Source organism: Elephantulus edwardii, unplaced genomic scaffold (genome assembly GCF_000299155.1).
Source record: "Elephantulus edwardii isolate Elephantulus edwardi_28Jun2011 unplaced genomic scaffold, EleEdw1.0 scaffold00067, whole genome shotgun sequence".
Lineage (NCBI taxonomy): Eukaryota > Metazoa > Chordata > Mammalia > Macroscelidea > Macroscelididae > Elephantulus > Elephantulus edwardii.
Window position 1 is genome coordinate 2,837,619 of NW_006399817.1, and position 22,696 is coordinate 2,860,314.

Genomic DNA, 22,696 nt, shown 5'->3' on the forward strand with positions numbered 1-22,696 from the left:
CAAGTAAAAGGCATGGATTCTTCTTTTTCTATCATTCTTAACCACTGTCTAGATCTCGGTTGCATAGCAAGTAAATGAATAGACCATGAACTGGATCAGGTACACACACCTTAGTCTCCAGAATTATATCATTGCCCTTCAGCACTCTGTAGAGGTCTGTGACAGTAGACTTTCTCAAGGCAACTCACCTTTTGATTTTCTGACAGCTGGTTTCAAGTATATTGATTGTGGATCTGAGCAAGATGATATTGTTAGCAATCTCACTCTCTTTTCCCTCAATCATAATGCTGCCAGTGGTAAGAATCTTTAATAGCAAACAAAAAGTTATTTTTTAACAGTTCATGAAACTAAAATTGCAATTCAAAGTTTTAGTTCCAGGGGAAGACTTTATTTGTCTATTCCCATCCTGTAAGAGGTACTTAGTACAGGGACCTTGCATTCAAGGGACATAGGTTTCTCTCCTTGTTCTCTTTTTAAAAACTTTTTCTATCTCAAAAGAAATTAATCAAAGACACAACCTAATGCTGAGGGTTGCATTCTGCTTCATTTACATAACTGTCATTAATCCTTCATTAAGACTGTAGGATTTACAATTCATAGGATAATTACATTAGATTACAAAATGGAGTGTCCTTTAACAATGAATAAGGATGACAGAAGTAGAATTGATGTCTCTGAGCAATGGTGTTGAAGAATAGCACTGAACCTCCCATGGACATCCAAAAGAACAAACAAATATGTCTTGGAGAGGTACAGCCAGAGTGCACTTGCTCTTTAGAAGCAAAATGACAAGGCTTTGTGTCACTTAATTTAGACATGTTGCTAGGAGGGGCTATTCCTTGGAGAAGGACATGATGTTAGGAAGTGTGGAGGGTTGGTGAAGGAGAGGAAGACTCACAACCAGGCTGATTGGTGGTCTGGCGCGATGGGCTCTTGTGTGTCAAGTGTGAGGATGGTGAAGGATAGAACAAGGTTGAGATGTTTGTTCATAGAGTTGCTATGAGTCATACTTGGCTCAATGGCACCTAACAACAACAGTTAGTCAAGTGAGATATGTATAAACATATTAGCCTCGTAGTAAGAGCCTGCACTGCAATCTCAAAGGCAAACAGTTCAAGCCAGCTGCTCCATAGAAGAAGGATGGGCAATCTGTTCTAATGTGAACAACTGCCTCAGAAAATCCACTGGAGAGTCAGCCTTGGGTCAGCTCCAACTCTATGGTACACAACAGCAACAACAATTTAGTTAGTATGAGTGAATATCAAATAAAGGATATTATCCAGGCAGAAGGAAAACAATACCAGAGGGAAATATGAATACACATAGAGAGGCATCAGTAGCATTAGAAATAAAATGGTGCAGCCACTATGGAAGGCTGCATGGCGCTCTCTCAAAAAGTTGCAAATTCAAAACAACTATGAGATATCATCTCACCACAATCAGAATAGCAAAATTTAACAGAACAGCAAGCAACAAATGCTGGTGAGGTTGTGGAGAGACTGGAACCCTTATTCACTGATGGTGGAAGTGTTAAATGGTGCAACCACTGTGGAAGGCGGTATGGCGCTTTCTCAAAAAGTTGCAAATAGAGATACCATTTGACCCAGCAATTCCGCTACTGGGAATATACCCCAAAGAGACCATAACTGACACCTAAGCAGATAAATGTACACTCATGTTTATCGCAGCTTTGTTCACAATAGCAAGGAGTTGGAAAAAACCTAAGTGCCCATCAACAAATGAATGGATAGAGAAGCTGTGGTATATTCACACAATGGAATACTCTGCTGCATTGAAAAACAAGGGACTCATGAAATATTATTTAAAATAGGTGATGTTGGAGGATATTATGCTGCATGAATATCTCAGTCACAAAAGGACAAATACTGCATGGTGCCAGTGTTGTAGAATGGGACTGACAACAGGCTTGGGGTGAAACTGAGAAATATTGGATAAATTGTATACACTGTGTTGAGGCAGATGAGGGAGAAAACTGTGTAAACCAATATATGACTGAGTATTACGGTCATGACAGGAGTACAAAGTGGGGGCTGCATAGTGGAGTGCACTTGGGGAGCGGGGAATTGTGTATCAATGAAATAATTTTTCTTTTGCCTTTCAAGGAGAAAAGCGAACTGAGGGGGAGGGGTGCGCAGGGAGAAAAATTCAACGGTGATTGAACCAAGTCCAAAGTTTCTGCAAATGTTCATTAAAATGAATAATAAAATAAATTAAAAAAGAAATATTACTTATATTTCTGATACCAATAGAGAAAACATTATTGTGCTTTCAATTTAAATCTCTTTGAATGAAAATTGCCTACCTGAAAAATAAATAATGCCTATAACATGTTTCTCTAAATACAATCATTGATAATTGTCAGGATAATTTGAAGAAATCCATCATAAAGATGATGATGATGTACTATTTAAGAAATTTTATAAAGTCAACATTGGTGTTAATAACACATAGATTAAAAAATATCTCCTGAATCTCACTGTAGGACCCCTCATTATCACAACTGTTTTACTTCCAAATCATCCTTCGTGGAAATAATTTCCATAGTTTTCTTAGTAGTTTTACTACCAAAATATGTGTAGTTAAGTATTAGTTTACTCAACTTGCAGCTGCACTTTAAACAAATCATATACATTTATAGATTTATTTTCTCTTTTCTGAGGTAAATTTGGATTCTTCTGTTAAATGTTTTATTGTAAGATAATTATCCATATGTTTCAATTGCAGGATTTAAAATATTTTAGGTACCAAATAGTATCAAATATATGAATTTGCCAAAATTTCTTGATCCTGTACTACAAATAAAATTTAGTTGTCACTTAGTATCATTGAATTAATAAATATTATTTATATCAATTATGGAAAATATAAATACATTTTAAAATATTGTTGAATTTATATAATGATTTTTAAACTATTCAAAATATGTATTCCTGACATCCCTTCATGTCAATTGTATATGCCAAATTAATAAAGATTCAGTAAATGGCACCAAACTGAAAGGCAACATCTGACTTGTTCAAAAGTAACATCAATAAGCTATCATGTTCAACATTACGGACACTGAAAAAAACTGAATAAAAAGAATTCAATCTCAAGTTGCAATACTGAAGGATTCTATGGGGAAATTCTGGATAATACAAAGGCATAAAAGAAAATGGAAGGAATATAGAGTCAATGTACCAAACAATTTAGTCAACACTGAACAATTTCAGGAAGTAGCATATGATCAAGAATTGGTGGTAATAAAGGAAAAAGTTCAAGGTACACTGAAGAAACTGGCAAAAAAATAAGCCCCAATCAATTGACTTGTTTCAACAAACAGATGCAGTCCTGGATGTACTTACTTATGTCAAGAAATATAGAGGACAGCTACTTAACCAAGTGACTGGAAGATATCATATTTATGCCCATTATTCCAAAGCAGGTGATATAACACAATTTGGAATTTATCAAGCAATATCATTAACACCACATATGAGTGAAATATTAACAAAGTTTCTTCAAAAAACCTAGAACAGTACATGGATGGAAGAAACAGTGGTATAAAGAATATCAGTGTGGTTGTCAGATGGATCTTGACTAAAAGTGGAAAATTTCAGAAAGATGTTTATTTGTTATTGATTTACTATGCAATAGCTCCATACTTGAAAGCTCCACCTCTGGTGTCCTATCTCCTAGTCTAAGTGTGTTCTATTGTACATAGGGTTTTTGAAGGCCTGCTATTTTGGAAGTGGATGGCCAGTCCTTCTTCTGAGTCTGTCTTAATCTTAATGCTCAGATTTAGAAAAGTATCTGACAGACAAGTATTTTACAGAACAATGCAGATGAAAGATCTTTCCCAATTGTAGAAATAGCCAGTAGTTTTAGTGTTGTCCCTGCCCTTGACATGAGTCTCTTGACCCACCCATTTCCCTGCTTCACCATCATTCCCTTCCACTTCCACCTACTCCTTTCAACACCTATATCCTGCTATACACCCCTTGATCTGATAGCTTATGGGTATACGCCAGGGATGCATGCTGTCTCAATATCTTTTCATTCTTTACGCAGAACGTATTATCCAGGAGGCTGGGCCTAATGAGGAGATACGTGGCATCAAGATTGGAGGAATAGTCATCAACAATCTGCGTTATGCATATGACACAACCCTGCTTGCTGACACTGAGAAGGACCTGAAGCACTTACTGTGGAAGGTCAGGGACTGCAGTCATCAGTATGGATTGAATTTCAATACCAATAAAACGAAGATTCCTACCACTGGGCCGATTGGCAGCATTATGATGGATGGTGAAGAGATTGAGATTGTTCACACTTTTGGTTTGCTTGGCTCCACAGTCCATACTCTTGGCATCAGCAGCCAGCCAGGAAATTAAAAGACATATTGTGATGGGAAAGTCTGTGTTTAGGGACCTCTCTAAAATATCGAAGTCAGTCTGGAGACTAAGGTGCACCTGATTCATGCCATGGTCTTTGCAATCACTTGCTATACATCACAGAGCTGGATAATGACTAAGGTTGATAGAAGGAGAATTGATGCCTTTGAGCTGTGGTGTTGGAGAAGAGTGTTGAATATACCATGGACTGCTAAGAAAACGAACAGGTTTGTCATGGAGAGGGTGAAGTTGGGTTGTTCCTTGGAGGCAAGGATTCTGAGGCTTTGTCTGACATACTTTGGACATGTTGCAAGGAGGGGCCAGTCCTTGGAGAAGGACATCATGCTTGGGAGGGTGGAGGGCAGGCCCAGGAGGGGAAGGCCCTCGATGAGATGTATTGATTCAGTGTCTGGGGTAATGGGAGTAGGTGTGTCAGAGACAGTGAGATTGGCACAGGATAGGGCAGAGTTTAGGGCTGTTGTACATAGGGTCGTTATGAGTCGCAGATGACTCGACGGCACATAACAACATCAACAACAACATGAAATAGATTATAGTGTTGGAGATTATGCAACAAATTGTGATCCACTGATTATCTCAAGGTCTTCCAAAATAAATAAATAAATAAATAAATAAATATGTCTTGAAGAAAGTGCAACCTTGGAGGCAAGGAGGTGAAACTTCATCTCACATACAGGTTTCCGGGATGGGCCAGTTCTTGGAAAAAGGCATTATACTGGAAAAGTTGGAAGGTCAGACAAAGAGAGGAAGATTCTCAACAAGGTATATTTGACACAGTGTTTTTCAACAACAGGCTCAATGAGATGAGAGATTGTAAATATAGCCCAAGCTAGACTAAGTTTCAGTTCTGTTGTTCATGGAGTCTCTATGAGTCTAGTTGAATCCATGTCATCTAATAACCATAGTAACAACCATCTGCTATACATAAGATCCTTCTCCTACAGAGCAGCTGGTGTCCTCAAACTGTGTGCCTTCAGGATTGCAGCAGAGCTTCCTGCCACTAGGCCACGAGAGCTCCCTAGTCATAGGCATAGATTAGATAAAATGTAATGTATAATGTAATGATTGTATAAAACATAAATTAAGCATAAAATATACTGATTATATGAAGTACTTGAACAAAACACAATATATAGGAATTATTACACACAAAGTAACAAATATTTTTTAAAAAATTCAAAAACCCACTCTAAAACAAAAAAAAATAATGAGGATGCATAGACATGAAAAGTAAGAACTAGAAAATATTCCACATAGATTCCATCAGTTACTTCTCTCCTGGAAGACATAAGATGTCTTTCTTATTTATCTATGAAATGAGACTTTTCTGCCTTTCAGCCAGTACCTCAACTCCCACACAACTGACAGAAAGGTCTGTTTTAGCCTTTTGTTTCCCATATAAGAATAAAGGAGTGACTTAAAGAATAGATAATCCCAATAGTGAGAATGAACATAAAACCAGTATGTTCTGTTGTATATTAACATTTCAAGTTTAGTATTGAGGCTTTATTGTTCAAATTGGCTTCACTTTGTTGTTTAGATGGCCTGGAATGTAAATATGGTGTTTCTATATACAAGGGGATTGGCTAATCTTACCACTAAATTGAGCAGATTCAGTGGTAGACTTTGCACCTGTAAAAGAGAAGCAGGCATGGAATCCATACCCTTCAGGAATAGAGATTCTTATGCCAGACCTTCAGAGGAGGTCTAGAAAAGAACTAAAGACCTAACATGGGATGGAGCCAACCCTGGGAGTGTAACCCTACTGAACCAGACCCAAAAGCCCTTTTTCCAAGTTTTTGGAAGGACTCAGGGGAAAGTGTCATGATTGGCAGGACTAAGGGCTTTGTAACACTTGCCTCAAGCCTCAAGGCTGAGGTGCCTGTGAGAATATTTCAGAAGCTGTCTGCTAACCTAAAATATAGCCTTATGACTTCCAAGCATTGTTCGGTGTGGTCTGTGAGATATCACAATGGATTTGGGACACAATAGAGAAGTAAGATTGGTGTTGGGATGAGTAGAAAAAGATGCAGAAGCATGGAGAACATACCTGACGTCATAGGAATTGGTTTTGTGTTGCGGGTGTGTTGACAAGAACAGCTCCCCTTCGTGGAGTTGGTAGAGGTCACATATAGCTATCCTCATGAGGTCCTTGCTCCTTTTACAGGTGCAAAAAGCAAATGACAGCAAAAAGGAGAGAACAGTTTGCACAGCTCTTCTGTCGAACTTTGGATATGAGATCTTGGGATCACAGAACATGGTGGTGCATCATCTTTAGATGCTTCCATAGGAAAAAAAGTTAATAACAAAAAAGACACCATGAATAAAGGTATTAAAGTTGCTAGTGTGGATACAATCGGTTTTAAAAGTTTATAATTTTACACAGTATGGTCTTCAAAATCCTGACCTTTAAAATAATCTATCCACATCAAGTGATCTCTAATTACCACTGCAAGATGAAAATCTTAAAAACACCAACAATTCTAAGAGTGTCACCAGAACCACGTTTGAACTCTAAGTGAAGAGAGAGAAAAAACCCAAACAACCAACAGCCAGAGAAATTGACTGTCTTGAGCAAATGAAATTTGCTGAAACTAGAAGCAAGCAGACTCACAGAGTCATTATACCAAAAAGAATTGACTGATACGGAAGAATTTCATGAAACAACATATGCTCAGGAGGTGATAGTGGCGAAGGATAAGTTCTAGTTGCTCTGAAGAAATTGGCAAAAGACAAGGCGCTAGGAACTGACTGAATACCAATTGATATATTTCAACAAACAGATGCTACCCAAGATGTGGTCATCTGTTTGTCGCCAAGAAAATAGGAGGGCAACTATGTGACCAACTGACTGGAAGAGAACTATATTTGCTCCTATTCCAAAAAATGGGGATTCAATAGAGTGTGGAAATTATCAAATAATATCATTAATATCACATGCAAGCAAGTTACTGCTAAAGATTACCCAAAACAACTGGAACAATGCAGCAACAGAGAATTGCCAGATATGCATGCTGGGTTTAGAATAGGCTGTGGCACTAAGGGCATTACAACCAATGTTATAATGATCTTAGCTGAAAGTAGAGAGTACCAAAGGAGTGTCTATCTGTGCATCAGTGACAATGCAAAGACAGTTGACTGTGTGGAACACAATAAATTGTGGCTAACCTTAAAATAGAATGGGAATCCCAGAACACTTAATAGTGCTCATGAGAAAACTGTACTTGGACTAGGAGGCAGACAAAGAAAACATTACCTGGTTCAAGATCAGGAAAGGTGTATGCCAGGAATGCATCCTACTCCCATACTTTTTCAATCTATATGTGGAATAGATGACTTGGGAAGTTGGACTTTAGTAGGAGGAATGTGGCATCAGGATTGGAGGAAGACTCACCAGCTAGCTGCATTATCCAGATGATACAACCTTGCTTGCTGAAATTAAGAAGGACCTGAGGCATTTGCTACAGAAGGTCAAGGACTGAAGTCTTCAATATGGATTGAAGCTCAACTCAAGAAAATAAAGAATCTCACCTCTGGGCCAACTGGCAACATAATGATAGTTGGAGAAAAGATCGAGATTGTTAACAGATTCAGCTTGCTTTTTCCACAATGAACACTCTTGGTACCAACAGCTAGGAAGTCAAAAGATGAATTGCATTGGGAAAATCTGCTGTAAGGGACCTCTCCAGAGTACTGAAGAGCAATGATATCAGTCTAGAGACTAAGATGTGGCTGATCCAAGCCATGGTCTTCCCATTAACTTGCTATGCATCAGAGAGCTGGACAATGAATAAGGATGATAGCAGAAGAACTGATGCCTTTGAGTTTAGGTGCTGGAAACGTATTATATATCATGGACTGTTTGTTAAGAGAAAAAAGTCTGTGCTGGAGAGGGTGAAATCAAGCTACTCCTTGAACAGGCAAGGATTTTGAAGCTCTGTCTCACATATTTTGGGCATGTTGCAATGAGGGCCGAGTCCTTAGAGAGGGACATGATGCTTGGAAAGGTGGAAGAACAGTGCAAGAGAGGAAGACCCTGAATGAGATGGACTGCTTCAGTTACTGGCATTGTGAGGGTAATGTGTTAGAGATAATGAAATTGGCTAGAATAGAGCAATATTCTGAGCATAGGTTTGCTATGAGTCACAAGTGCCTCAATGACACATAATAACAACAACAGAAGCAATCCAGATGCTGAAATGTTTATCACTCAGGCAATAGTAGGTTTCTTCTAATTCATAAAAACTCAATTATACGATGTTGCATATGAATATATTATTTGCCAGATCATGACTGTGTTTATGTGAAACCTATACTTGGGCGAGGAGACAGCTGACAGAAGAGAGGAAGGAATACTGCATGGTTCAAAATTGGGACTGGTGCTGAAGAAGGTCAAGGACTGCAGCCTTCATTATGGATTGAAGCTCAACACACACACACACACACACACACACACACACACACACACACACACACACATCACCACTGGACCAATTGGAAGCATCATGACAGACCATGAAGAGATTGAGACTGTTAACAGTTTCTGTTTGTTTGGCTCCACAATCAACACTCTGGGCACTAGCAGCAAGGAAATTTAAAGATGAATTGCTGCATTGAGAAAGCATGCTGTCAGAGACCTCTCCAAAGAACTGAAGAGCAATGATATCAGTCTGGAGATTAAGGTGTGCTTGATTCAGTACATGGTCTTTGCAATTACTTGTTATGCTTCAGAAAGCTGGACTATGACTAGGGATGATAGAAGGAAAATTGGTGCCTTTGAGCTGTGGTGCTTTAGAAAAGCATTGAATAAACCATGAACTGATTCATTCGATAGAGGGTGATGCCAGGCTGCTCCTTGGAGGCAAGGATTCTGAAGCTTCATATGACATACTCTAGGCATATTGCAAGGAGAGACCAGTCCTTGGAGAGGGATGTCATACAGGGGAGAGTGGAAAGACAGCAGAAAAGAGGAAGACCCTTTATAAAATGGATTGATTCAGTGTCTGGGGTAATGGGGGGTAGGCGTGTCAGAGACAATAAGATTGGCACAGGATAGAGTGGGGTCCAGGGATGTTGTACACAGGATTGCTATGAGTTGCTAGCTACTTGGCAGCACATAACAACATGGATTCTGGAGGCTATCAAAGCAGTGAGAATATGTCAGCTGGAATATTTTCTTTCTTAAGCCAGTCATTTAATCATGCTAATGCTAAACCTATACTTGGACCAAGAGGCAGTCGTCAGAACAGAGCAGGGTTACACTGCACGGTTCAAAATTGGGAAGGGTGTACACCAGGGATGTGTCCTATCTCCATACCTTTTCGACCTGTGTGCAGAATAGATTATCCTAGAGGCTGGGCTCTCTGAGAAGTGTGGCGTCAGGATTGGTGGAAGATCTATTAACAATCTGCATTATGCAGATGTCACAACCCTGCTTGCTGAAACTGAGGAGGACCTGAAATGCTTGCTGCAGAGGGTCAAGGACTGCAGTCTTCAGTACGGATTGAGGCTCAATGTCAAGAAGACAAAGATTCTCACCACTGGACCAATTGGTAGCATCAGGAAGGATGGCGAAGAAACTTGAGACTGTTCACAGCTCAGTTTGCTCGGCTCCACAGTCAACACTCTTGGCACCAGCAGCCAGGAAAGAAAAAAACGTATTGTGATGGGAAAGTCTGCTGTTAGGGACCTCTCTAAAGTATTCAATAGCAATGGTGTCTCTCTGGAGACTAAGGTGCACCTGATACAGGACATGGTCTTTGCTCTCACTTGTTATGCATCAGAGAGTTGGACAATGACTCGGGAGGATAGAAGGAGAATTGATGCCTTTGAGCTGTGGTGCTAGAGAAGAGTATTGAATGTGCCATGGACTGCCAAGAAAACAAACAGATTCATCCTGGAGATGGTTAAACCAGGCTACTCCTTAGAGGCAAGGATTCTGGGGCTTTGTCTGATATACTTTGGACATGTTGTAAGGAGGGACATGTCCTTAGAGAGGAACATCATGCTTGGGAGGGTGGAAGGACAGCACAGGAGCGGAAGACCTTGTATGAGGTGGATTGACTCAGTGACTGGGGTAATTGTGATGGGTGTGTCAGAAGCAATGCTTTTGCCACAGGATAGAGCAGGGTTTAAAGCTGTTATACATAGGGTCGCTATGAGTCGCAAGCGACTTGACGGCACATAACAACAACAACAACAACCCAGTCAATTCAGTTCACTAGTCCTCTAAACTATTTCTAAAATTTTCAGAATAAAATTATAGAAATAGTACAATAGAAAAATTATTTGCCTCTTTTTATGTATGCAAACAACCAACAAAAATTAGAAGGCTAATAACACTGCTTACAATTTCTTTTGATCTAAAAATTCTATAAACATCTTATTTTTGAGCTTGTAGTAAACATCTTTTTTAAGATGAACAAAAGAGTACAAAAGTATGCTAACAAATGAGTTTGAAGTTCTCATTATGAAAGGCATTATTTCCAGAGCAATCAAAACTATCTTTAGTTCATATATCGTGTTGTTGTCATAGGCTGAAATGCTACATAGTTAATGTCCAAGTAAAAGCTGAACTCTTACTTGATAGCATGCAAATAAAAATATTCTCTTTCATTGTTCTGATTTGTAAGTTTTGCTTTGCCTGATTTCTACATAGATTGGATTCAGCGTTCAGTTATTAGTAGAATTAAAAAACCCATTATCTACAATAAACAGAAAAGTGTCTAAATTCATAGATAGAGCTTAGTTATGTTGTGGTGATGCTTATGGGTTAATATCATAAAGCATATAATTAAACAAAACAATACATAATGTAGAATTTCAGAAAGCATTATTTGGCATTTAGTACTTTTCTCTTGAGAGCTTCAGGTTTCCCTGAAGACACTCCAAGGAAACAATCTTAAACCAGAAGCTGATAATTAATAATGTAAAAGCAGCACAAGAAATCATATACATTGATAAAGGCTATGAATCAGTACCAGCACAAAGCTGTAACCATGAGACAGAAATCAGGTATACTTCTGCCTTTCTACTTCTACATAGTTTCTGACACCAGCTACTCTCCCATGACACTATTTCTCTGCTACATTTGACAATTTGTTGTAATGACCATACAGAACTCACAAACAGTACTTAACTGCTATGACGTTCATTAGAGAAGTAACAAGCTACATTTCAGGATTAGAATCAACTTGGAAGTGACAACATCCACCATGGGTTAGGGTCAGGAAGCAGCAAGGCAAGAGATGGAAGGCTCAAATGAAGTAGTAAAACCACCTCTCCCTTCATCAGGACAAGACAGCACTCTCATCTCTCCTCTGTAGTCAGGCTTCTCCACTGCTAAATGGACAAGTTCCTAGCCAGTGTAACAGTCTTCTCAGTCGTACAGTCTCTCTCTTAGCCATGCAGGCTCTTTTGGCCACTGATTCTGTCACCAGGAACATTGTAGGCTTAACAATGTGTTCAGTGTTATAGTCCTGGAGCCCTACTGAGCTCTTTTTAAAAGTCCCACCCCCATCTTGCAGAAACTCCATATCCTAATCATAAAAACAGTGGTTCTTCTTGATCTTGAGGGTTTTGTCCTCCCCTGTTAAAAATTTCTCCATGTTAACCATACTTTGCTATCATTCCCACAGTCAAATACCTTTGCACTGTCAATAAAATAGAAGCAGATATCCTTCTGGTACTCTCTACTTTCAGGCCAGATCCATTTGACAATAGCATTGCTATTCCTACTGCCATAGCCTCTTCTAAATAGACTTGTGTTTTTATCAGTTCTTTGTTGATGTAGTGTTCTAACCATTTTTGGATAGCCTTCAACAAGTTTTTGCACGCATGGGATGCTAATCTTTGTTGTTGTTAAGTGTTATTGAGTCGCTTGCGACTCATAGCGATCTTATGTACAACAGCCCTAAACCCTGCTCTATCCTTTGCCAATCGCACTGCCTCCGACACACCCATACCGATTACCCAAGTCACTGAATCAATTCACTTCATAGAGGGTCTTCCCTTCCTGTGCTGTCCCTCTACCCTCCCAAGCATGATGTCCCTCTCCAAGGACCAGTTCCTCCTTACAACATGACCAAAGTATGTCAGAAGGAGCCTCAGATTCCTTACCTCCAAGGAGCAGCCCGGTTTAACCCTCTCAAAGATGAATTTGTTTGTTTTCTTAGCAGTCCATGGTGCCCTCAATACTCTTCTCCAGCACCACACCTCAGAGACATCAATTCTCCTTCTAGCCTCCCTGGTCATTGTCCAATTCTCTGATGCATAACAAGTGATTGCAAAAGACCATGGCCTGTATCAAATGCACCTTAGTCTCCAGCATGACACCATTGCTCTTCAGTATTTTGGAGAGGTCCCTAACAGCAGACTTTCCCATCACAATACGTTTTTTAAATTCCTGGCTGCTGGTGCCAAGAGCATTGACTGTGGAGCCAAGCAGACTAAAGTTGTTAACAATCTCAATCTCTTCATCATCCATCTTGATGCTGCCAGTTGATCCAGTGGTGAGAATCTGTCTTCTTGACATTGAGCCTCAATCCACCAGAAAGGTCTTTGACCCTCTGCAGCAAGCGCTTCAAGTTCTCCTCAGTTTCAGCAAGCAGGGTTGTGTCATCTGCATAACATAGATTGTTAATAGATCTTCCACCAGTCCTGACACCACACTTCTCCTCATAGAGCCCAGCCTCCTGGATAATCTGTTCTGCATAAAGGTTGAAAAGGTATGGAGACAGGACACAAGCCTGGCACATGCCCTTCCCAATTTTGAACCATGCAGTGTCTCCTTGCTCTGTTCTGACCACTGCCTCTTGGTCCAAGTATAGGTTTTGCATTAGCACAATCAAATGTTCTGGGATTTCCATTATTCTCAGAGTCAGCTAGTTTGTTATGATCCACACAGTCAAACGCCTTTGCATAACGAAGCACAGTTAGACATTTTTTCTGGTATTCCCTGCTTTCAGCCAAGATCCATCTAACATCAGCTACAATATCCCTAGTACCACAACCCCTTCTTAACCCTGGCTGGACCTCTGGCAGTTCTCTGCTGATGTGCTATTCTAGTCATTTTTGGATCATCTTCAGTAGAATCCTGCTTGCATGTGAAATCAATAATATTGCTTTATAGTCACCCTTCTTTGGAATGGGAACATGTTAATCATATTGTTTGATAATTTCTGCATTCTATTGGATCACGTTTCCTGTGAATGGGAATAAATAAATATGGATATCTTTCATTGAGTTAGTTGAGTAGTTGTCCTCCAGATTTCTTTGTACAACCTAGTGAACACATCCAAGACAGAATCTATTTGTTGAAATATGTCAGGTAGTATTCCATCAATTCCTGGGCACTTAGTTTTTGCCAATCCCTTCAGAACAGCTTGAGTGTCTTCCTTTTTCACAATTAGTTCTAGACCATATTCTACTTCTTGAAATGGTTCCATGTCAATCAATTCTTTTCAGTACTGCTCATTCCTTCCAACTTCTTTTGATACTTCCTTGGTTGTTCAAGATTTTGCATGAGTTCCTTGTTTTTCAATGTAGTGTAACATTCCATTGTGTGAATATACCAAAGCTTCTCTATCCATTTGTTTGTTGATGAGCACTTAGGTTGTTTCCAACTCTTTGCTATTGTGAACAAAGCTGCAATAAATATGGGTGTGCATGTATCTGCTTGAGTGGCAGTTGTGGTTTCTTTGGGGTATAGTCTCAGTAGTGGAACTGCTGTATCAAACGGTATTTCTATTTGCAACTTTTTGAGAAAGTGCCATACAGCCTTCCATAGTGGTTGCACTATTTTACTTTCACTAACAGTGTATAAAGGTTCCAGTTTCTCCACAACCTCACTAGCATTTGTTGTTTGCTGTTCTGTTAAATTTTGCTATTCTGACTCAGGTGAGATGATATGTCATAGTTGTTTTGGCCAATCGCGTTTTTAAGAAAAGTTATTCACAATTAATAAATAATTGATTGCACAAAATTCGGTCATTGTTTCTGTACCCTCATTTCTGTCACCAAGTCTGTAATTTCCCATACTAGTACAACTTTTACCCAATTTCTGCATTCTAGTCACTAATTATTATTAATGAATTATAATTGCATATTTAATAAATTTCAGGCTAAAAGGTTGGTAGAAATCTTTAATTTCCTCCTCTGACTGAAGTTGTTAATGCATATATTTTAATGATAGTTATGTTAACCTGTATTACTTGTATGTATGTATGTAATAATACAGTCCTGTACTTCAGAATAGGTCTAGAAAACTGGTCATTTGACAATGAATGTAGCTCTATATTTTCCTCACATTTTCATTCTAGACATCAGAGCATATAGTTTTCTGATTCATCTCACTAATGCCTTGTTGTTGTTGCAGTTGTTATATGTCATCAAATAGCTTGTGACTCATAGCTACCTATGTACAACAGCTCTGAACCCTGCTCTATCCTGAGCCAATCTTATAACTGAGTCCACCTCATTCAGAGTTTCTTCTCTTGTGCTATGCCTCCACCTTTCCAAGCATGATGTCCCTCTCCAAGGACTGATCCCTCCTGGTAACATGCCCAACATATTTGAGACAGAGCTGGAGAGGTCCCAGACAGCAAATTTTCCCAATGCAATTCATCTTTGATTTCCTGTCTGCTGATACCAAGAGTGTTCATTGTGGAGCCAAGCAAACTGAAGCTATTAACAAGCTCAATCTTTTCTCCATCGATCATAATGCTGCCAATTGACCCAGAGGTGAGAATCTTTGTTTTCTTGATGTTGAGCTTCAGTCCATATTGAAGGCTGCAGTCCTTGACCTCTTGCAGCAAATGCCTCAGGCCCTCCTCAGTTTCAGAAAGCAACATTGTGTCATCTGCACTTTGTTGTTGTTGTTATGTGTACCACCAAGTCAGAACTAATTCATAGCTGAACCTTTTGCAGGTTTTCAGAGGCAGTTAATGGTACTGGATAGGATTGTCTATCCTTCTCCCTCTGAGCAGCTGGTGCCTTTGGGATTGCAGTGCAGCCTCTAACTACTAGGCCACCAGAACTCCTATCTGTGCCTACTCTATAAATATTTATGTAAATATTTTTTAAATAAATATGTGGTGCTTCTAGCAGGACCAGACCAAATAGTCATCTCAGTGGACCAAAAGTCATTCAATACTATTGAGTATTGAATGTACTCTGTACTCTACCTTTTTAACTGTTAATAAATCCTTGCCATCATTGGGTAAATTCTATGAAGATTAATCATATTTGCAAAATGTAAACACTATCACTAGAAAAGTTATACATAAAGAAATCTATTGCATTGGGAATGTTTACATATAGTTATATTGTAATTTCAAAAACAGTGCTCTCAGAAAATTTTATAGTGTTATTAAAATATGAATTTTTATTCTTTCAAAATGAAACCTTAATCTTAAAGATCAAAACAAAAAAACTCATTGCTATTGAGTCAGATCAACTCACGGTCCCTCATGGATTCAAACCACCATATAGTTGTACTTCCAACCTTATGGCATGCAATTTATATTTACCAGTTGCTCTGCAGGAGAAAGACAGGCAATTCCCTCTTGTGCATTTTATAGTCCCTGAAAACTTGCTGGAGGGCCAGCTATGATTCAGTTCTGGCTAGATGGTACACAACCACCAACCATCAACCAGAATTGAGCATAGTCCATCAGGACGACTGCTAACCTAAATGTCATGCATCTCTGGTGGTGGATTTAACTCGCATGCTTTAGGATTGACAGACAGCACAAATATTTTTTTTTAATTTTCTCTCTCTCTCTGTGTGTGTGTGTGTGTGTGTGTGTGTGTGTGTGTGTGTGTGTGTAGTCAAACCTGATCTGACTGGTGCAGGAGGAGATTGCCCCTCCTTCTCCAGCAGAGCGTCTGGTGGATTTGAACTGCACACCTTCAGGACTGCAGTGCAACAGCACAACTCTTTACCACTAGGCCACCAGAGTTCCTTTTCTCCCCCTCCAGGGTCTCTTATATTTAAATCCCATTTGTTGCATGTTCAAACTTCTAAGTCCCTTGTTAATATATCTCACAAAGATCTCTCATTACTCATGATATTTTATTAAAGCTTAGTTCTTAACAAAATTAATGGTATAATTTTAGATTAAATTATTCAGCAATTGTGAAAATGGTTCTTTAAAATTAATTGTGTTTTTGGTTGGAATTGCCTTGGACAATAACATTAATGTAATTGCTATTTTGGAAAATTGACCCTATATATTCTAGAAACCTGACATATATGTATGTTTGTTTATTCTCTTTTATGTCCAATAGGAATATTGGAATATTAAGTGTTCTGGAATTCTCATTCTTCTCAATGTCAACCACAACTTGTTCTGATCTACACAGTCAAATGCCTTTGCATAGTCAATAAAGAACAAATAGATATTCTCTTGGTATTCCTTACTTTCAGCCATGATCCATTCGATATCAGCAATGATATCCCTGGTACCAAAGCCTCTTCTAAATCCTGCTTGACCTTGTGGTAGTTCCCTATCTATATACTGTGCTAGCCATTTTTTAATGATCTTCAGCAGTATTTTGCTTGCATGTGATATTAATGATATTATTCAATAGTTTCCACATTCAATTGGATCACCTTTCTTGGGAATGGTAACAAATATGGACCTTTTCCAGTCTCTTGGCCAGACAGCTGTCCTCTGAATTTTCTGGCATAAACTGGTGAACGCATCCAAGACTGCATCTGTTAACTGAAATATGTCAATTGGCATCTCATCGATTCCTGTGGCCTAATTTTGTGCCAATGCCTTCAATGCAGCTTTAAATTCCTCCTTCTTTACCATCAGCTCCTGTTCATATGGTACTTCCTGAAATTTTTCATTGTCAAGAAATTATTTGCAGTAGAGTGATTCTGTGTATTCCTTCCATCTTCTTTTGATGCTTTCTGGGCCATTCAATATATTGTCCATAGAATCTTTCAATATTGTGACATGAGGCTTAACTTTAGTTTTTAGTTCTTTTAGCTTGAGAAAAGCAGAACTAGTTTTTCCCTTTTTATTTTCCATCTCCAGCTCTCAGTAAATTCCATTATAATACTTTGCTTTCTCCTCCCAAGCTGCCCTTTGAAATGTTTTGTTCAGCTCTTTCACTGCAACATTTTAATTTTGTTTTGGGGTTTTGACTCTCCAGTGCAATATTTAGGTCTCTTTTGACATCCATTTAGATTTTACTTTCTCTGTTTTTACAATGACTTTTTGTTTTCTTCATGGATGATATCTCTGATTATCATCTCACAACTTATCTAGTTTTTGATCATTGATGTTCAATGCCTCAAACCAATTCTTTTTAAAATTAGTTTATTTACAAAATTCAAATACGCTGTTTTTCACACAAGTTCCTTCCCATTTCAAACCAATTTTTAAGATGATCTTGAAATCAGGTGGAATTGATTGAAAGATTTTATCTTGGTTCCTGTGGATTTGGACCAAGAGTCTGTTGTGTGACCAGAGCAGGAAAAAACTACTTGGAATATGCCCTGAGTAAATGAGAACTGAGACACAGACAGAGTTGTGTACATCAGTGTTCATAGCAGTGTTATTCACCATCGCAAGAACATGGAAACAGCCCAGATGTCCAACCACAATTGAATGGTTTGAGAAATTTTAGTACATTCACACAATGAAATTCTACACAGCATGAGAGAGCAATGATTTTGTAAATTATTGTCTAACTTGGGAGGGACAGGAAAGCATTATGCTGAGTGAACTAACTTGGTCCCACAAGGACAAATATTGTATAACACCATAATTGTAGAATGAGTATAAGGATCCAGGATGGGTGGGAGAGGCTTGAAGCAGAGGGATGTATATGTATAGGGGGAAGAAGGGATTAATCATTGGGTTGTACAATTTGATGGGGGGGTGAAGGAAATCAAAAGAGTTTGTTCATATTTGTATTAGAATTGTAAATAAACTAGTGGAAAAAATGAAAAAAGAAAATAAAAAATCATCCACTCACAATATGTCTATTATAGCAGCAATAGATAACTAAGACATTATGAACAGATACATAATTATATCATATTGAAAATATTGCTAATCTTACATCTTTCTTTAAAGATTAGGATAGATTAAGTAAGCAAACACATTGTCTGCAAAAATAACTCTTGTTATTTTCAAATTCTCATATGAGCTATATTTTATCATACCTTAGTCTCTTTATTAATACTATAGTCAGGAGCTCTGGTGGGTTAGTGGTGAGAAGCTTTTTTGCAATCCCAAAGGTACACAGTTTGAATCTACCAGTTGCTTCATGGGTTAAGGATAGACAATCTCCTTCTATGTGATTTATTGTCTCTGAAAACTCACTGAGGAGTTGGCTATGAATTGGTTCTGACTCAATGATAGATAACAAAACCTTAGTATAGAATTTTTCTTAATCTGAGCATTATTATCAATTAGTCAATATTTTAAAATAAAACATAATGTTTCTGCATTTGTATAATATAGTCCTTTTAGAAGATGATTATCATTTCCCTATATAGACTCAGACCTAGATCACTTAGTATAAAGTAGACCACAAAGAAAACACTGAACATCCCGTTTTAATGAAACTGAACTTGTGAGTATTCTCCTAAATCGTCTCTTTATCTGGATCAAGGGATAGTAAAATAAATAAAAAGACATGATGAAGCTGTTGGCCCAAATAACTAACGGACCACATAATCCCAGAATCTGACCCTGAGAATAGAAGAATTAGCACATTTATGTACTACTGAACACTCTGAAAGGGTAGAGTCAGGGAAAATGTGAGAAATACAAGACAAACCGTTTTTTAAAAAACACTCAGAGACTTTAAAAAAGCAACCAAGCTTACTGGTCTGAGAGATATTAGTAGAATCTCTGAGACTAGGTACCTTAAATATTCTTCAGGCCTGGAACTAAACTCACTTCTTTTTTAAAACTATAATAATTTTTAAAATTGTAATTATTATTTGAACAAAAGTTTATAGAGAAGTAGAATTTTCATTCATTTATTCTTGCACATTTCTTCCACCCCTTTTCTCCTCCCTTCCCCAGTTCACGTTTTAAAATTTTTCAATATTCATTCAATGTTGCACAATTTCCTCCCTCCCACCCTCCTCTTCTCCCATTCCTCTTTGAAATGTATCTCTTATTCTGGACTGTTGTCTTAAATATAATGCCTAATCATATTCCCTTTTAAACAGTTCTTTCCTTCATCTGTTGCAGTGTTCATTATCTATCCATCCTCTAACTTCCCATATCAGTCCTGTTTTGTAACAGTCATGTTATGCTGTATTTGTCCTTCTGTGATTGAGATTGTTCATTCAGCATTATATCCTCCAGGGTCATCTATACTGTACAATGTTTTACAAGTTAATTAGTATTCCACTGTGTGAATATATCATAACTTTTCTATCCATTTGTTTGTTGATGGGCACTTGGGTTGCTTCCATTTCTTTGCTATTGTGAATAATGCAGTAATAAACATGGTGTGCATACATCTGTTTTGTTGGCAGTTCTGGTTTCTTAAGGGTATATTCCTAGCAGTGCAAATGGTGTTTCTATTTCCAACTTTTTGAGAAAGTGCCATACCACCGTCCATAGTGGTTGCATCATTTTACACTCCCACTAACAGTGAATAAGGGTTCCAATCTCTCCACAACCTCACCAGGATTTGTTGTTCACTACTCTGTTGAACTTTGCTATTTTTGCTAGGGTGAGGTGATATCTCATACCTCTCTCTGAGAGCTAGGGATTTTGAACATTTCTTCATGCATTTGTTTGTCTTATGAATGTTTTCCTTGGTGAAGTGTCTATTCACATCCTGTGCCCATTTTGTGATTGGGTTGTGTAACTTTTTTTTGTTGAAGTGCTGGAATAGTCTATAAATTTTAGATATAAGTTCCTTATCAGATATGTCATTACCAAATATTTTTTCACAGTCTGTGGCTTTCTTTTTCACGCTGTTGGAGAACTTTTTGGGTGTGCATAAAGATTTGATTTTTAGAAGATAACATTCCTCTATTTTGTAGTCTCCTGGTTGTAGGTTTTTCATTGTGATTGGAAGACTGTTCATGCTGTGAATTAGGGCTTCTAGATCCTTCCAAGCTTTTCTGTGATGAAATTTATAGTCCTTGGTTTTACTTCTAGGTCCTTGATCCACCTTGAGTTGTTTTTTGTGTATGGTGTGAGATACTAGTCTTACTTGAGTTTTCTACAGATGGTTTTCCAATTTTGTCAATGTAATTTGTTAAAAGGTTGTCATATCACCAGTTAACTGATTTTTGTCTCCTTGCAAAAAATCAATTGACATAGGTGGATAAGCTGATTTCTGGGTTCTCACTTCTATCCCATTGATCTATATGTCTGTCTCTGTACCAGTACCATGCTGTCTTAATCACCATGGCTATGTAGTAGGATTGGAAATCATGGAGTATGAAGCCTCTTACCTTGTTTTCTGGTTTCAGGAGTACTTTATTTGGGGTCTCTTTCCATTCCAGACAAAATTGGAAATTGCTTTTTCCATCTTATTGAAGAATGGAATTAGTATTGGTATTTGTATTGATATTCATTGAATTTGCAGATTTCCTTTTGGTAGAATCATTATTTTCATGACATTGAGTCTTCCTATCCATGTTGTAGTAATATTTTGCATTTCTGCTTAGATTTGCTCTCAAGTATTTAATCTGTTGATTAGCTATTGTGATTGGTATTGTTTTTCCTAGCTCATTTTTTATATTCTCTTTGTCTCTGTAGATAAATGACACTGATTTTTCTACATTGAACTTGTATCCTGCTACTTTTCTGAATTGGTCGACTATGTCCAGTATTTTTCCGGCTGTGTTTTTATGGATTTCTAAGTATACTATCGTATCATCTTCAGAAAGAGACAGTTTTACCTCCTCTTTGCCAATTTTGATACTTCTTTTTCTCCTTCTCTTGTCTTATTACTCTCACTTAGACTTCCAATATAGTATTTAATAGGAGAGGTGATAGTGGGCATCTTTGCCTAGTTCCAGTTCTCATAAGAAATACCTTTAATTTCCCTCCATTGAAAATGATGTTGGCCCTTAGCTTTGTATATATACTTTTCACAATGTTGAGGAAATTTCCCTCTATTCCTATTTTGTTGGGTCTTTAATTAGGAAAGTGTTTTGAATTTTGTCAAAGGCCTTTTCTGCATCAATTGATAAGATCATGTTGTTCTTGTTCTTTGCTTTGTTAATGTCATAAATGACATTGATTGTTTTTCTTATGTTGAACCACTTGGTCATGGTAAATTATTTTTTTATGTACTATTGGATTCTATTGGTCAAGATTTTGTAAAGGATTTTTGCATCTATGATCATGAGAGATATTGGCCTATAGGTGGTGTTTTTGTTTTTGGGTTTTTTTTTTTTTTATTTTGGTGGTGTCTTTACTTGACTTTAGTATCACGTATATGTATGGTTCGTAGAATGAGTTTGGGAGAATTCCATCTTTTTCTATTTTCTGAAAACTATTTGTAGAATTCGTGACAGTTCTTCTCTAAATATATGATAAAATTCACTAGTAAAACCATGTGGTCCAGGACTTTTTTGGTTGGAAGGTTTTATTACCGTCTCAATTTTTTTCTTTTGTAATGGGTCTGTACAGATGTACACACAATGTTATTTTGGGTAGATTGTGCGTTTCTAAGTATTTGTCCATTTCCCCCAGGTTTTCATATATGTTTGAGTATAGTTTTTCAAAATATTCTATTGTTAACCTTATTATAACAGTTGGTCTGTTTGTGACATTGCCCCATCAACTGTTATTTTGATTAGTTGTATCTTCTTTTTCCTTTGTTAGTTTTGCTAGTGGTTTGTTGATTTCATTAACCCTTTTTTTTTTGGTATTTCCAACAGTTTAATGAGCATAGATAGCACGGTTGGACAATTAATAAAAAAGACCAAAGAAAAACTGATGCTTTTGAATTGTGTTGGTAAAGTACATTGAACACGGACTGCCAAAAGGAAAAAGAAATCAGTCTTAGATGAAGTCCAGTCAGAAGATTGCTTAGAAAGGGAATGGTGAGACTTTGGTTCATGTGTTTTGGGCATGTTATCAGGAGAGGTCAGTTCCTCAAAGAAGATACTGTACTAGGAAAAGTAAAGTGTCAGTGAAAAAGAGCAAGGCCCTCAATGAGGTGGATTGACACAGTGGCTCCAACAGTTGGCTCAAGCACAGGAGAGATTTTAAGAATTGCACAGGGTCCAATGAAAGAGTTTTTCTTTTCAAGGAGAAGAGTGATTTGGGGTGGAG

At 37.9% G+C, this 22,696-nt stretch overlaps 1 protein-coding gene across 1 annotated transcript in view; it reads right to left on the reverse strand.

The window, feature by feature from the left end:
* Nucleotides 1–5,720: 5,720 nt before the first annotated feature.
* Nucleotides 5,721–22,696, reverse strand: part of LOC102845980 (taste receptor type 2 member 14-like) — a 35,184-nt gene continuing 18,208 nt past the window's right edge. Inside the window, exon 2 of the mRNA XM_006888464.1 lies at nt 5,721–5,799. Within this exon, the coding sequence (XP_006888526.1) occupies nt 5,721–5,799 (79 nt within the window). The remainder of the gene's footprint in view (nt 5,800–22,696) is intronic.